General features: G+C 39.1%; 1 protein-coding gene and 1 pseudogene across 1 annotated transcript; one reads left to right on the plus strand and one right to left on the minus strand.

Moving 5' to 3' along the window:
• Nucleotides 1–1,087: 1,087 nt before the first annotated feature.
• Nucleotides 1,088–5,138, minus strand: LOC104437050 (adenine nucleotide transporter BT1, chloroplastic/mitochondrial). Its single transcript, XM_010049920.3, has 4 exons — nt 4,948–5,138; nt 4,069–4,732; nt 1,851–2,012; nt 1,088–1,774 (listed from the first exon to the last, which is right to left on the minus strand). The coding sequence occupies exons 2-4, from the start codon at nt 4,624–4,626 to the stop codon at nt 1,301–1,303; spliced, it is 1,194 nt and encodes a 397-aa protein (XP_010048222.1). The 5' UTR covers nt 4,627–4,732; nt 4,948–5,138; the 3' UTR covers nt 1,088–1,300.
• Nucleotides 5,139–11,294: 6,156 nt separating this feature from the next.
• On the plus strand, nt 11,295–13,307 carry LOC104437047 (annotated as a pseudogene).
• Nucleotides 13,308–13,794: the final 487 nt, after the last annotated feature.

Consider the following 13,794-nt stretch of genomic DNA (forward strand, 5'->3'; position numbering starts at 1 on the left):
GCAATGGGAACTTTTCGAACCCGGGGAATCAGTTGGATCGGACCAAACCAACCGATTTTGGGCGGTTCCCACGGTCGGCGGTCCAATCCCCAATCCTAATCTTGGAACCGGTGGCCGGTAGGTCCGGTTCACGGTTCCAAGGTGAGAACCGGACCGAACCGGACCGACTAGATCGGACTAATTTTTTTATTTATAATTTATATGCATAGAATTAATAAAAATATATAAACATGATAATTTATTACAACTAAAATTGCAATTTGAGGTAGCATCATCTTACATGGCCAAAAGAGACCATTAAAACTATTTTTGTTACTCTTTTATCTATAGAAAAAATCTCCTTGTTAGTTTCCGTTGGAAATATGATTTGTTTTTTATTCTAATTATCTAAATACGAATTAACTGATTCTATGAATCCGTGAGATTGGATATTAGAACAGTAGTATAGGAAACATATTTTGCATATTCTTTCCTATCGTACTCTTTTCTTGTATTATTAATAGGCGTCTAATACATGTACAAACACAGCAATCAATACACAATACAGAAAATTCCTCCAATTCCTTCTCAGTTTCTGTCAATTTTCTTTCTCATTTTCTGTTAGTTCCATCTTCTACTCAATGTGGGACCAAGGCTCCAAGAGACCCACAAGACACTTCAAGCCTCTTTCCACATCGACTAAACATTTAAAGAGCAGAGATTGTCTATAAAATCTAAGCCAAGCATAACCTTTAACCAAATTATTCACGGCTTTCATGGTTAAAGTTAAGTGTGAAACACACAAAGTGTCAATTACTCAAGTGAAGTTTGAATATTTTACACGTAGAAATGTGTTATTAGTTTTGTTGAATCGCCAGAGAACCGAATTGGATTGATCGATCCGGAGCACGGTCACTCTTTAGTGCAAAAAAATAGAGCCTATTTTGTTGGACCGGACCGGACCCATCCTAGGACCAAACGGTCCGGTCCACGATTCGCAATTTTGGGAACCGGTGCTCCCAGTTTGGTTCTCGGTTCCAAGGTGGAACCGGACCGAACCGGGAACATCATCCCTACTCACAATGTAAATCTAATGCACCGTCACCGCTACAATGAAAGAGACTGAAAATCATAACTCACCTTGAAAAATCGTGACAATCACGTCAACGGCGACCTCCTTATGCGAAAAAGATGCAAACCAAGAAAGTAGACGCAAAAAATACATGCCTGCGGTTAGTAAACTAAGAGATGGCTCAAAACCAGCTCCTCTCTGCCAAAAAACCGAAAACCTAAAACTCCATGCTCCTCGCAAAATCTATTTCTAAGCATCCTCATCATCCTCCACCAATATCCTCTTACATGCTTCGTAGCACATGAATGATATCCCAGCAGCAGGCACCAACTTCATGCAGCTCGGGCCCAAACCTCTATATAAGCCTCCAATTCCTTCCTGCTCAAGGATACTCATGAAAGCATGGATCACGTCCCTATATACCTTTCTCCCGCTCAATGCCCCAACCTGCATGTGCTTACGCACCACCTCCAGTGGGAAAGTTGCACTGCTCGAAATAGCCCCTGCCGCGGAACCAATCAAGAGGGTCTCGATATTTCCAATCTTCTCTTGCTTGAAAACCTTCCTATACGCTTTTCTCAATGTGTCATAGGCAAAATAGTTGGTGGCAGCATAAGGGATGACCCCAATGACGCTAGGCCCCAGGCCTCTATAGAGCTCTGCTGGACCCTCCTCTCTTACTATTTTCACGAACGCATCAAAGAGACCATCATAAACCCCTCTCTGCAGTTTTAGCGGGAACATATAAATTGATGCAAGTTTGCACACTTTAAATACCAAGCAAGCTTTTGACCAGTACCTGTATCGTCAGACGAGTTTTGACTAGCTCAAGAGGGTATGTGCATAACGTTGAACTGATACCAGCACAGGCCCCAGCAACTAATGACGCAGGGATTGGAAGTTTCGGCTGCTCCCCAGGTTTGGGTGACAGCTGCTTGTTGACTGTATCATATGCAAATAGCTGCACCGGAAGAATAGAAACCTTCTAAGTACATGTAACCAAAGAACATCCCTAGCGGGGTACAAAAGGAACTCCCTGACACAATTTGTCTTAATGCATGAAGATAAAAGGGAACCTTGGCTTATTAAATGAGAGGCTAGTCAAATTAATAAAGCTCTGCACTAATGATGGGCAGATAGGGAAGCAATGATATTAATTTTTTTTCAAGACTTGCCTCTGCTGTCAAAGATGATGTGCAACAGGTACTAGTGAGGATATGCCTAGTGAGGAAGTAGCTCTACCCATGCCTTTGAAACGTTTGATTGCATAGATAAAGGAAAAAGCCTAGTCAACTTAAAAATAAGGAGCTCAGTGAATCGTGGTTAGTAACTCTTGAAGTTGTTTTTCCCCCTCTTCTTGGTCATTTTCCTCCTTATTTCCCCTCTTAGGGACAGAATGGGATTAGGAATGGATTTATAACAAGATTATCCACCAACGATACACTTAAATAGCAAGCAGCTTCTCAACCATTCTATGTACCCATGACCAACACAAGTTTAAGAGACCTCAAGACATTTGGTAGCATTTGAACACTCAACACAAAAGACCAACCTAGGAGGTTATGTAATTAATCATAGAGCAACAGGTACTAGTGCTCAGGTCTATCAAAGAGAGATTCTGCTGTCAATTATAATTTAGTGTGATATTTGACAATTGATCAACTATATCTGAAAGAAAACACTGGTTCCACTCTAAATGAATGAGAACAGAAAAACAGAAAGAAAAGCATTGGTTCCACCCTAATCTCTAATTAACATAATAGCACCATCAACTGTGCGAGCTGGCAAAATAGAGTGTTTTCCAAAGAGGAACATTATCATCCTTGGCTTTCAAGAAACTAATCAATACCTGATGATGCTAACAATACAATGCATCATCCCTTGAGTGGAAGATTAATTGCCAAGGAAATGAAGGATATCATATCTTTCATTTCATATGGAATAAAGATAATATGATTACTCCAGCTACATTTGTGTGATAAATGTGAAAATTAAAAACCAATATAATTATGCAGAATAAATTTTCTAACTTAAATCTTAAGAAAAAAGTGATTCATTCATTAGTTCAAGAAACGTAACCAAATCAGTAAGGTTACAAGCTTTTACTGTCACCAGAGTATTTTCAGTGTAAAGGATACTAGGACCATCCCTCCTCACTTTTCATGTGAGTGTGAAGAAATTTTATAAATTCCCATTAAAGACAAACATTTCAACTTGTCTCACAAGGAACACAATGCTTATATGCAAAAAAAAAGGTTGACAGAATATCCTATAAAGCACAAAGCTAGAAACTAATTGTGATATTGGACATGTACTCAACCATGATGAGCAAAGCATGGGCCTAAATTATCAATGCTACAGCCATGTCACAAGCCCCAGATGATGCAAAGGTTATTTAACTGACCAACATAAGGATAAAAGCATCGTGAGTCATCAAGTAAGTGCAAAATCCAACTCAGTCAAAGTCTTTTCAATCGACCAATTAATTCATAAAATTTTTCACAAACATGCAATCAACAATACATTAGATTCGTCTAGCTTAAGTTGACAGAAAATCCTAAGCAAAGCATGTCTTATGGTTTACTATGTCCTGTTGGCCTGGTTAAACACAGATGGACAATTCTCAGCTCTACAAAGGCACAATATTCCATTTAAGAAACAGTGCTGTCAAATCGAGAGACTACAAACAGACAGAGATTGCTGAGTGGCTTTGCAGGAATATCGAAAATAGCAAAGCAGACAATGCATGACCTCTACCAAAAATAAACAACCACACGAAGCAATAGCGCCATTTATGGTACATGTGTCTACCATGGCCAGAAAGGAGAGCAATGGACAAAATGGATGACAAACAAACGAACGAACGTCAGAAGATTTGCCCAAAGATCTCCTAAACAGAGAATATTGAGGGAACTAATGAACAAAGCAGGACAGCATGCTTAATTTCAACCGATTAGACGCAAAAAAGTCCCAAGAAGTCAATTTAACTTTCAAAAAGTAAATAAAAACAACTTTACCTCTATGGCCTTGCTAGGGGCAACCCGAATCACATTAACCAAATTACCCCTAAACAATCCCTTCCACCCATCAGTCTTCACAATATTCTGGAACACCTCAGTAGTAGAATGCCCACTGTTTCCTACCATCAGATGTGTCCTTATCGTCTCCAAAGGTGCTACTGTGGTCCGTGAAACAGCCCCCGCCACTGCCCCACTAATTAACCTCCTCAACGAAGGGTTTTTCACCTTTAGTTTCAATTTAAGCCCACTCTTTTTATTGCGCACAGTTTCTTCCTCCTCTGGGACACCGACAATCCGAATACCCTCTGGAGACGACACGTACTTAATCATAAAATCAGGGCAGGTCAGTTTTATGCTATTCACACCCCCGACATCACAGTTATTAGGCGAATTTGGCGATAAACCGAAATTCATCCCCATTTGGCCTACACTGGCAAATAACCCACCTACAGGACACATATCAGGATCGACAGAACTCCACTGATAGCCCAAGTTATTAATAGAGAAGAACCCATCCTTCCTATCATCAAAAAGCTGCAAATCTTTCCTACCCATGATCAAAACCCTTTGTCCACAAGCACTGGCTTCCGACGTAAGATCAAATCCTTCTCAAAAAAAAATAAAAGAACCCCTCTTAATTTCAGACAGTTGAGAATTCTCCCTGCGAACGCGAGAAAAGGGTATATCAGAAGCAAGCTTCTTGACAAGGTTCACTCAATCTCACAGCCAATATTCAAGAGCTTGAGAGGCAAAGACTGGATTTTGACGAGATGGGTACTCCCCAAAAAAAATGAAAAGACTGGAGCTATAACCGCAGAGACAAAGGAGGAAACCGAAATACATGTTGATAAAGAGTCGAGAGCAGAGAATACGAACCCGACGTGGAGAGATTCTGATCGGGGTCGGACGTTACGAGAGAGAAGGCGATGGTGGATCAAGGAATGTTCGACGAGAGAGAGATTGGAGGACCCGGAATAGGACCTCTCTCTCCCTCTCTCTCTCTCCCTCTCTCTCTCCCAGTTCCCCTCTCCCGTTCCCTCCAGCTGGGTCGCTGGATGAATTGTTCTGCAGAGTTATTCCTTTTATATAGCTTTGAGGCTGCTTCGCTGTTTGCGGAGGTGAGAGGAATACGGTTCGAAATTGAAGTGCACCTCTTCGGAGCTAACGAGGAAACAAGGTTCCGACAAAAGACGACAAAAAAAAAAAGGTAAGGAAACAAGTAAAATTTCAGAATTTCGGATATTTTACTAGGCTTTTGTCTGTAACTTTTTCCTTTTTCTTTTCGCTGGTAAAACTCGGATGTAACTTTTTTCCTTTTTCTTTTCGCTGGTAAAACTCGGATGTAACTTTTTAATCAAAACCACAGGGAAAATTTCAGAAAATGCCCAAAGTGTACTTTTTTTCCTCAAATAAAAATTTGAAGTAAGTCTTATTTTAAATAAAAGCCTGAAATGACTATTAATCTCAAAAAATAACATAAAGTGGTTATATTTATTTCAAATAAAGGTCTAGCCTCACCAACTCACCGGCTAGCAAAAAATTCTAGCTGACTGGAGATATTTTCGTCATTTAGATTAAATTATAATTTTTTGGCTTGATAATTAGATTAATAATTAAAAAACTTAAATTAAAAAAAAAAGGAGGGCAAGAGGATGTGGCTGCCACCCTATCACTAGTGGGATTGCGTCGCTGGCCAGTGAGTCGCCGGCACTTGGGTAAGGGCCCACTAGCCCTCACTAGAGGTGGGATCTAGGGGCATTGGGTAATGATCGTAAGCGCTTGCATGAGAACCGACAACCCTCGCCCAAGCCGAGGCGAGAGCGGGCAACATTTGCCTAAATCTAAGAGAGGGTCGCTGCCCTCTCTTGCCTCTAGCAAGAGTCGTCGGCCCTCACCTAGGTGTCGACAACCCCACTGACCATCGCCACCGGCCCACCGGTGATGGGGCAATGGCCACAAGTGAGAGAGAGCCTTCCCTCCTGTCTCTATTCTCTCTCTCTCTCTCTTTTTAAAAGAAAAATTACTTTTTCATGGAAAAAAGAAAAAAATTAATAGACAAAATTGCCCTTATCAAATAATGAGTTAAGACATTTCTTTGAGACTGATATGACCACTTCAAGTTTTTATTTGAAATAAGATTCACTTTAGGCTCTTATTTGAAACAATTTTCATTTAAAACATTTATTTGATAAAAATGATGGCATTTCAAGTTCTTATTTAAAACTTTCCCGAAATGACATGGGTATATGAACAAATTTTAGAAGAAATTATGAGGAAGGAAAAGGGACGGATATTCAGAAAAAATGATCATTCTTTAGCATACATCCCCATTTTACTAATCAGCGAACGAGAATTATGAAAAAAATGATCATATACTTATTTCTTCATTTGATTTGTATCATATGTTTTCCAACTTATTTGTTAACTCTTATATTTCCTAGTTTTGATTTTAGGGTTATTATCACAAGAAATCCCGAAGTAGTGCATTTGTGATAAATTTATCCCAAACTAATTTTTTGACCTCAAAAAATCTCAAATTGGCATACTTTTGATATTTACTTTAAACTGGTACATTTAGGAGAAATTTACCATTTATAAGTTTTTGTTAAATTTTACTAACAAAATGTGAGTTGGATAACACATAATAATCTATTGGTGTATCAGTTTAAGATTTTACTCTCATTTTGTCATAGTTGCACCAATTTTGTCATTTTTGTAATATTTATCTAATTTGATGGAAGATATATTTGTCATAAATATATAAGTTTGGAGTTTTTGGCGGTCAAAAAAATTAATTTAGGATAAATTTGTTACAAATGTATAAGCTTAAGATTTTTATGATCATTTGGAGTAAATTTTTCAAATGCGTACCAATTTTAGAATTTTGGTGGTCAAAAAATTAGTTTAAGATAAATTTGTCATAAATATACTAATTTGAGGTGTAACGACCCAAACTCCTTCCCTACTAGTTTAAGTATGCATGCAATGATTCTTTTACCGTCGTTTTGGCGTAACTAGGCTCTCTCGGCTCGACTAGGGCTTCTAGCTTCTTGCTAGGCTTCTTAGATAAACCATGGCATTTTAGCTCGATCGAAGCTTCGTGGGGCTAGCTTCCCGAGGCTTCTGGGTTCAAGAACCAAACATCCTGACTCAACCAGAGCATCTCGTTCTATGAATGAGGCATCGCTCCTAACGCTATGTAGTGATGGATGTTTTTTCTTCTTTAAGTGATCACACAAATGCATCACACAAGCCGGTTTTTCTTCTTTTATATTATTCGACGTATGCAAGGCCTGAGGACATGCTCATTTAAGTGAGTATGTCTTGACCCTCAACATCATACAATATAATATGCCAGGTATGATTCTTGATTCGTGACTTGAACTTTACGCATAGGCCGGTCCTTGTACTATGCATGACTTGAAATCGGTATGCTTCAATGCCGTACCAAGACCTCGTGGGTTTGAAGCGATCCTCGTATTAAGCAAGAATTGCAACCAGCATGCCTTAATGCCAATCTAAGGCCTTGCGGCCTTGAGCAATCCCCGCACCCACCAAGGCTTGGAACTAATATGCCTCAATGCCGATCGAAGACCTCATGACCTTAAGCTATCGCGACTTGACATCGATTTCAAGCCGAGTGAACCTTGATCTCGTCCCGGGGCGTGAACGCATTCAATCATGCAAACATGAGCAAACTATACAAAAGAACAACACAACATACATACAGCTTACACGGGTGAGTACACCACTAAACTCGGCGATATAAACTATTGCCCTAACCAAGAGTTAGAGATTTTACTTACAACATTTCAAGGGATGGTTTAGGTGACCGCACAATGTGCACACGAGTGAAAGAGCAAGAGAGGCATGGCCACAAGAGGGAGAGAGAGGGCGACGATGAGGGTAAGGTTGAGAGAGTGAGGGGGGAAGAGGAGGTGGTGTGGAAATGAGGGGGGAAATGTTACTATTTTTAGGCAAACTTCTTATGATGATCTTTCCAAGCGGACCAATCATGTTCATTTAGATGGACAACCTAATATGAGGAGGTAGCAAGCTAAAGATATGGGTGGCAAGTCTAGTTTCTACGGGCGACACTTACTCATCTTTCCATTAGTCCATCTAAGGGATTGAGTCGTCATAGAATAATTACATATAATTATTGTGAGGACACCTAAGCCAATAATTAAGTCTCTCTCATTTAATGCTTGGACTTTGAGTAATCATTAGGCTAGATATGTTCATATTGCAAACTTGATCTCCAAGTTCTAGGTTAGTAGTCATTATGGCCTATCCTTTTAGGGGATACCTCAACTTGGCATTGAAGAACTAGAGTCCAAAGGTCAAAGGTATATAATACATCCTTATCCTAATTCAAGAAGACTCTAAATTGGTTTATTCCTCAAGTTGAGCATGCAGCCCCCTCCCCTCCAAGTTTGGGCGTGTGACTCTCATCCTAGGGAGCAAAACAGTTTTGAGCAATTTCCTAAATCAATGTCATTGCGTTATCAAATAAGTTCAAAAAATTATGAAATTTTGATATATTGTAGAGAAAATCTTACAAAACATTATTTATGAAGGAAGCTAAATCCATTTTGTGTTGTGGAAAGAGCAGTAAATCATTGAATACAACCTAACAATCTGCTCATGGAGCAGATCTAATGACCGTAAAGAAAGATCAATTTCGAAATCCAAATCTTCACAAAACTCTTTGAAATTTTTGTATATTGTAATCTAGATGTCCTTTAAAATTTTGTGAATGAAGTATATCCAAATTCGAAAGAGAAAATTTTATAAAAATTCAAGAAAGTAATATGATCATTGTTTTTACTACACTTTGAGCAGGTTCTAGATGGTAAATGATTGGATCTTTGTCCCAACATCTCACCTTAGAAAAATATGAAATTGAAATATGTTGTAGGCCAAGATGTTTTGAACAACTTTCATGGAGAAATTATCTCCAAATTCAAACCACAAAGAGCTCTATAAAATTGGAAAGTAGAAAAGATCGAGCAGTCTCGAAAAACTAGGAAGTCAAAACCTAGGAGAACAGAAGTGGCAAGTCTATGGAGGAGACGTGGCGCCCTACTTTGGCTTGCAATATCATTGCCATTATTTCCTTAAGTCATGAGTCACATTCTTTCATTAACTACTTGAGACACCTAAGCCTCCATACTCATTATCCCCATTTAATGCATTTGATTCTTGTTTTTCAAGAAGATTAACCTATCTAGCTTGGTTTCTAAATCTTCTTAATAGGCTTATGACTCACTCTTTCTTAATGTGCAAGAATCCAAAGTTCATTATTACCTTTAAATGACAAGATTATTTGGCGCCAAGTGTTTCCCCTTAGTTAACATGCATTAAATGACTACATGCCAAAGACATTAAATGCACCAAAGGAAAATATATAAGTTTAAAGGCCATCTCATTGGGCGGAGTTAATCGAGTCTAATCGTGACTGACTATGTTATTTGTCCTGAAATTCGTGCATAAGCCATGATCGGACGAAGCCAAATGTAACCAAACTTAACCGGCAAAAACGAGCTCGAACTTCCCTTGTACCTTGTAAATGGGGTTCTTGGATGGTTCCAAGGGCTAGGCCTTGGCCAGTCGATCAGTCCTCTAGTTGGTCCATGGGCCAGTCTAGGGTTTTGCATCACAACTTATAGCTAGTTTGGAACTGAACCGCATTAAGCTTACTCAATCTATGGTCGGTTTTCGATTGTCAAGTAATTGTGTGGAATCGATCAATTCACCTCACTCACGATTGAATTGGATTAATTCATGGTTGTCCATGACCGATACAACAACTTGATGGAATTACCGTGGCCAGTATAATGACCAAGCAAAATTGAGCCATGATCGTCTGCCAATCCATAATGATGTGTGATTGTCCTGCAACCAATTATGGTCGAATAGCATTTCCATGGTCGAACACTCTATAACAAATCATTTGGTTGCCGATTCTCGAATGGATTACTCAGCTCATGACCGTCCCTCGGGCCAGCTCATGGCCTAGTCCCACTATTGGCACATTGATCCTTGGCCTACTCGTCAGGGTCAGAATAAGAGTCGAAATTGAGAATGTTTTAGTGAGTTTTTTGTGGTACTAACTTTTTTTTTTTAATGGGATTTAGACTCGCAACATAAACGTAAGTATTGTTTGAACTTAACGGCAATAGGTTAGCATATAATTACTACTAGATATCAAACCCAAAAAAAAAAAAAAAAAAATTACTACTAGATAAGCGTGTAACGAAACATGAATAATATGGGAAAAATGATTCTCCAACTTAAGTAATGAGACGTTTTAGGAATATATATATATACCCCTCAATTTTTCATGTAATTATTATGTAAGGTTTTGCGTATATCTTTCCAGTTGTGCATATTTATGATTGATTCAATTGATTGTAATTAATAGCGTGATATTATGTTACCATGAATAATCATCTTGTAAATCATATAAATACTTTTATTATATAATATACAGAAATCACACAATTCTTTATTAATATTATTATTTCAGGGATATATTTGGAAACTTAGGAATATTAGCAAAGCCCAAAGTGCTTTGGGATTATCAATGCCTAATTACTTGAATATTGCATCACGTTCTCATAATTCTAAGTTAAAAACATATAGGAAATTAGAGTTGCACTATAATTACGTTATGAAAGCATCCCAATTCTTTCAAAAAAAGTATACTAGAATGTCAAAAATTATGCATGGCGCTCAATTTAGCGTTAATTTTTTTTTTCAAATTACTTAAGTACTGCATTTGAAAAAAAAAAGAAAAAGATTACTCAAGTATCAATTTCAACTTCAATAACCGGAAATCCGACATAGCAATCTTTTATTAATTTCTTTAATCAACGTGCCCAATCAATATATAGACCCCAAATCACGTCGTTTATAGCGTTTGCTCCAAATTATAAATCCTAAATTGCAATTCGATAGAAAATCTCCATTAAAATCCTAATTGATTTGCCCTCAAAATCAAGACCCTAATTGGTGAGACAAGTAGAGGAGAAGCGAGTGGCTGGATTGAGGATAAAGAGGAAGTTGCAGGCGACAAAGGTGGTAATCAAACACAAGCGAAGGACCTGGTTTCCCTCCCAGCGAAGAAGGAGAGCAACGACCGCTTCATGTTGGAATTGGTCGAAGAGATCAGGTGGTAGAATATCCTCTGCCTCAAGGAGGACGCGTCGGTGACTGCCATGGGCAGAAACCCCAAAAGAAAGGAGGCTGTCTCTATGTGTGAGCAAGTGAGAGAGAAGAGGGCAACGATGTCGTTCTTAGGCAAGCCAGCCACTTCGGACCACGCAACATTTTTTTGCATGTCCGTGTGGATTGGTTTTAATAAAAATGTGTTAAGTCATATTAAAATTTTAATAGAATAAAGGATATTAAAAGTGTCAAAAGTTATGTACAACATTTATTAAAATACTAAAATTTTCACCGGCTCACCTAAAGGCTAGGGTCCGTTCGTTTCGCGAAAATTATCACATTTTTAGAAAATATTTTCAAAGAAGTCATTTTCTTGGAAAATAACTATATTTTCTAGTGTTTGGCTAAAACCTGAACTTTGCGTGGAAAATATTTTCCACAATTTGTCGGCTAATTTAATTGTTTAGGAAAAATTATCAAAGAATTGAATTTTAATATTTTTAATTGACCACAAAAATAGTTATATTTTTTTATATTTTTAAAAAATGATTTTTAATTATTTATATTTTTAAAAAATCTAAATTTTTATTTATTTTCTTTCTTTTTCTTTTCCTTCCTCCTCCTTCTCCTTCCTCCTTCCTCCTTCTTCTTCCTCCTCCTTCCTCCTTCCTCCGCCGCCGCAAGCTTGACGATGGTCGGTTGCCCGGCAGCCAACCAAGACGCGGTCACCAGAGCTAGCAAGCTTGAGGCTCGGCCGATCTCACCCAAGCTCCTTAGAGGTTTGCTGGGCTTTGGCGAGCCGCGAGCTCATCGGATCTAGCAGCAGAGCTTGGGCTTGCCTGGATCGGGAGCTCGAGCTTCTGCCCGGTTTGGCGAGCTCGCGGCTTGCTAGTGCTCGGCGAACCTCTGGCAATGCCCGAGCCTCACCCAGCTCGTCGGATCTTGCAAGGCCCAAGCTCCACCCTAGGCCGGCAAGGCTCCGCCACACCCAATCTGGGGAGGCCCGAGCTTGGCTTCACTAGATCGGGCTAGGCGGAGCCTCGCCGGCCTAGGGCGAGGCTCGAGCTAGCTCGTAGCCGATCGCCGGCGAGCGGCCCCTAAGGAAGAAGATGAAATGAAAAAAAAAAAAAAAAAGGAAAAAAAATTAAAATCTCGTTTAAAAAAAACAATAAAGAAAAATAAAGCATAAATGTGTTGGTGAAAAAAAAAAACAAGATGGAAGAAGTTATGGAAAATGTTTTCCACTTTTGAAAAGTGGAAAACATTTTCCTCATCTTTAAAGGTTAGTTTTTTCCAAAGATGGAAACATTTTCCTTGATTATTTCATTTTTTTGTGGAACAAATATTGGAAAATCCGAAAAATATTTTCGTGAAAGTCATTTTCTTTCACGGAGCCGAAGTTCCTTCTAACATTTGTCCTCTTGGCTTTGGCATCATCTCATGCCTTTGGCTTTGACCCAAGTCCTCTTCAGGACTTCTGTGTAGCCATCAACGACAGCAACTCTGCGGTGCTTGTGAATGGAAAGTTCTACAAGGATCCAAAGCTTGCCGTAGCAGATGATTTCTCCTTCACAAAGTTCAGATATCCTGGGAGCACATCGAATCTGCTCGGATCCAAAGTAACGACTGCCTTTGTCGACCAACTCCCAGGACTCAACACTCTTGGCATCGCCATGGCCCGCCTTGACTTTGCTCCGTATGGTCTAAACCCTCCCCACATCCATCCTTGTGGCACCGAGATGCTAGTGGTCATGGAGGGTACGCTTTACGTCGGTTTTGTCACATCCAACCAATTGAACAATACTCTCTTCACCAAAGTCTTGACCAAATGAGATGTTTTCGTGTTTCCACAAGGCCTAATACATTTCCAGCTGAATATTGGCCAAGCTAATGCACTGGCCTTTGCTTTCTTGAGCAGCCAGAATCCGGGTCTCATAACCATAGCAAATTCAGTCTTTGGATCGAAGCCACTGATCAATGTTGATGTCCTTACAAAGGCTTTCCAAGTGGACAACAAACTGATCAATTATTTGCAAGCACAGAACTCGTTTGACAACCATTAGGCAGATGTTCACGAGTAATTGTGTTTGTTTATTACATTACAGAGAAGAATTCTTTCCAATAACATGCTCACTTTTGGGTACTAGTACATTTGTTTGTTATCCGATTTATGATAAGATTTCTCTCTCTCTCTCTCGTAAATATTTAGAGGGCTCAAATAAAAACTGATTCAAGGTCTCTTTCCATCTTACTCGCTCCAGGTCTCTATCTTTTCAAACGAGACATATTACTCGATCACTCCAGGCCAATCTCAAGTATCAGCTTGTGAATAATTCTTCCTTCATAGCATTGTTTAAGTCACGCAATTTCATGATTCTGATATAGAGCTGCGTCTTATGTAATTTTCTTCCTCACTTTGGGTTTGTTTATTTTCCGTAAGGATTAAGAGTTTGTTTAAGACTAACCTTGGAATAGGGCCACCAAACATTAATTATCTCTTTGTTCCATTCATGCCCATAAAATGTTACAATGACCATGAGTGGTATATCT

Source organism: Eucalyptus grandis, chromosome 10 (assembly GCF_016545825.1).
Source record: "Eucalyptus grandis isolate ANBG69807.140 chromosome 10, ASM1654582v1, whole genome shotgun sequence".
NCBI lineage: Eukaryota > Viridiplantae > Streptophyta > Magnoliopsida > Myrtales > Myrtaceae > Eucalyptus > Eucalyptus grandis.

Excerpts from the sequence above, each read along its gene's own strand:
- LOC104437050 (XM_010049920.3), bottom strand. The coding sequence starts at position 4,626 with ATGGGTAGGAAAGATTTGCAGCTTTTTGATGATAGGAAGGATGGGTTC. Across the intron at positions 2,013-4,068 it reads CCCCTAGCAAGGCCATAGAG|CTATTTGCATATGATACAGT; the intron begins GTAAAGTTGTTT and ends CTTCCGGTGCAG. Across the intron at positions 1,775-1,850 it reads AAACTCGTCTGACGATACAG|AGAGGGGTTTATGATGGTCT; the intron begins GTACTGGTCAAA and ends CTAAAACTGCAG.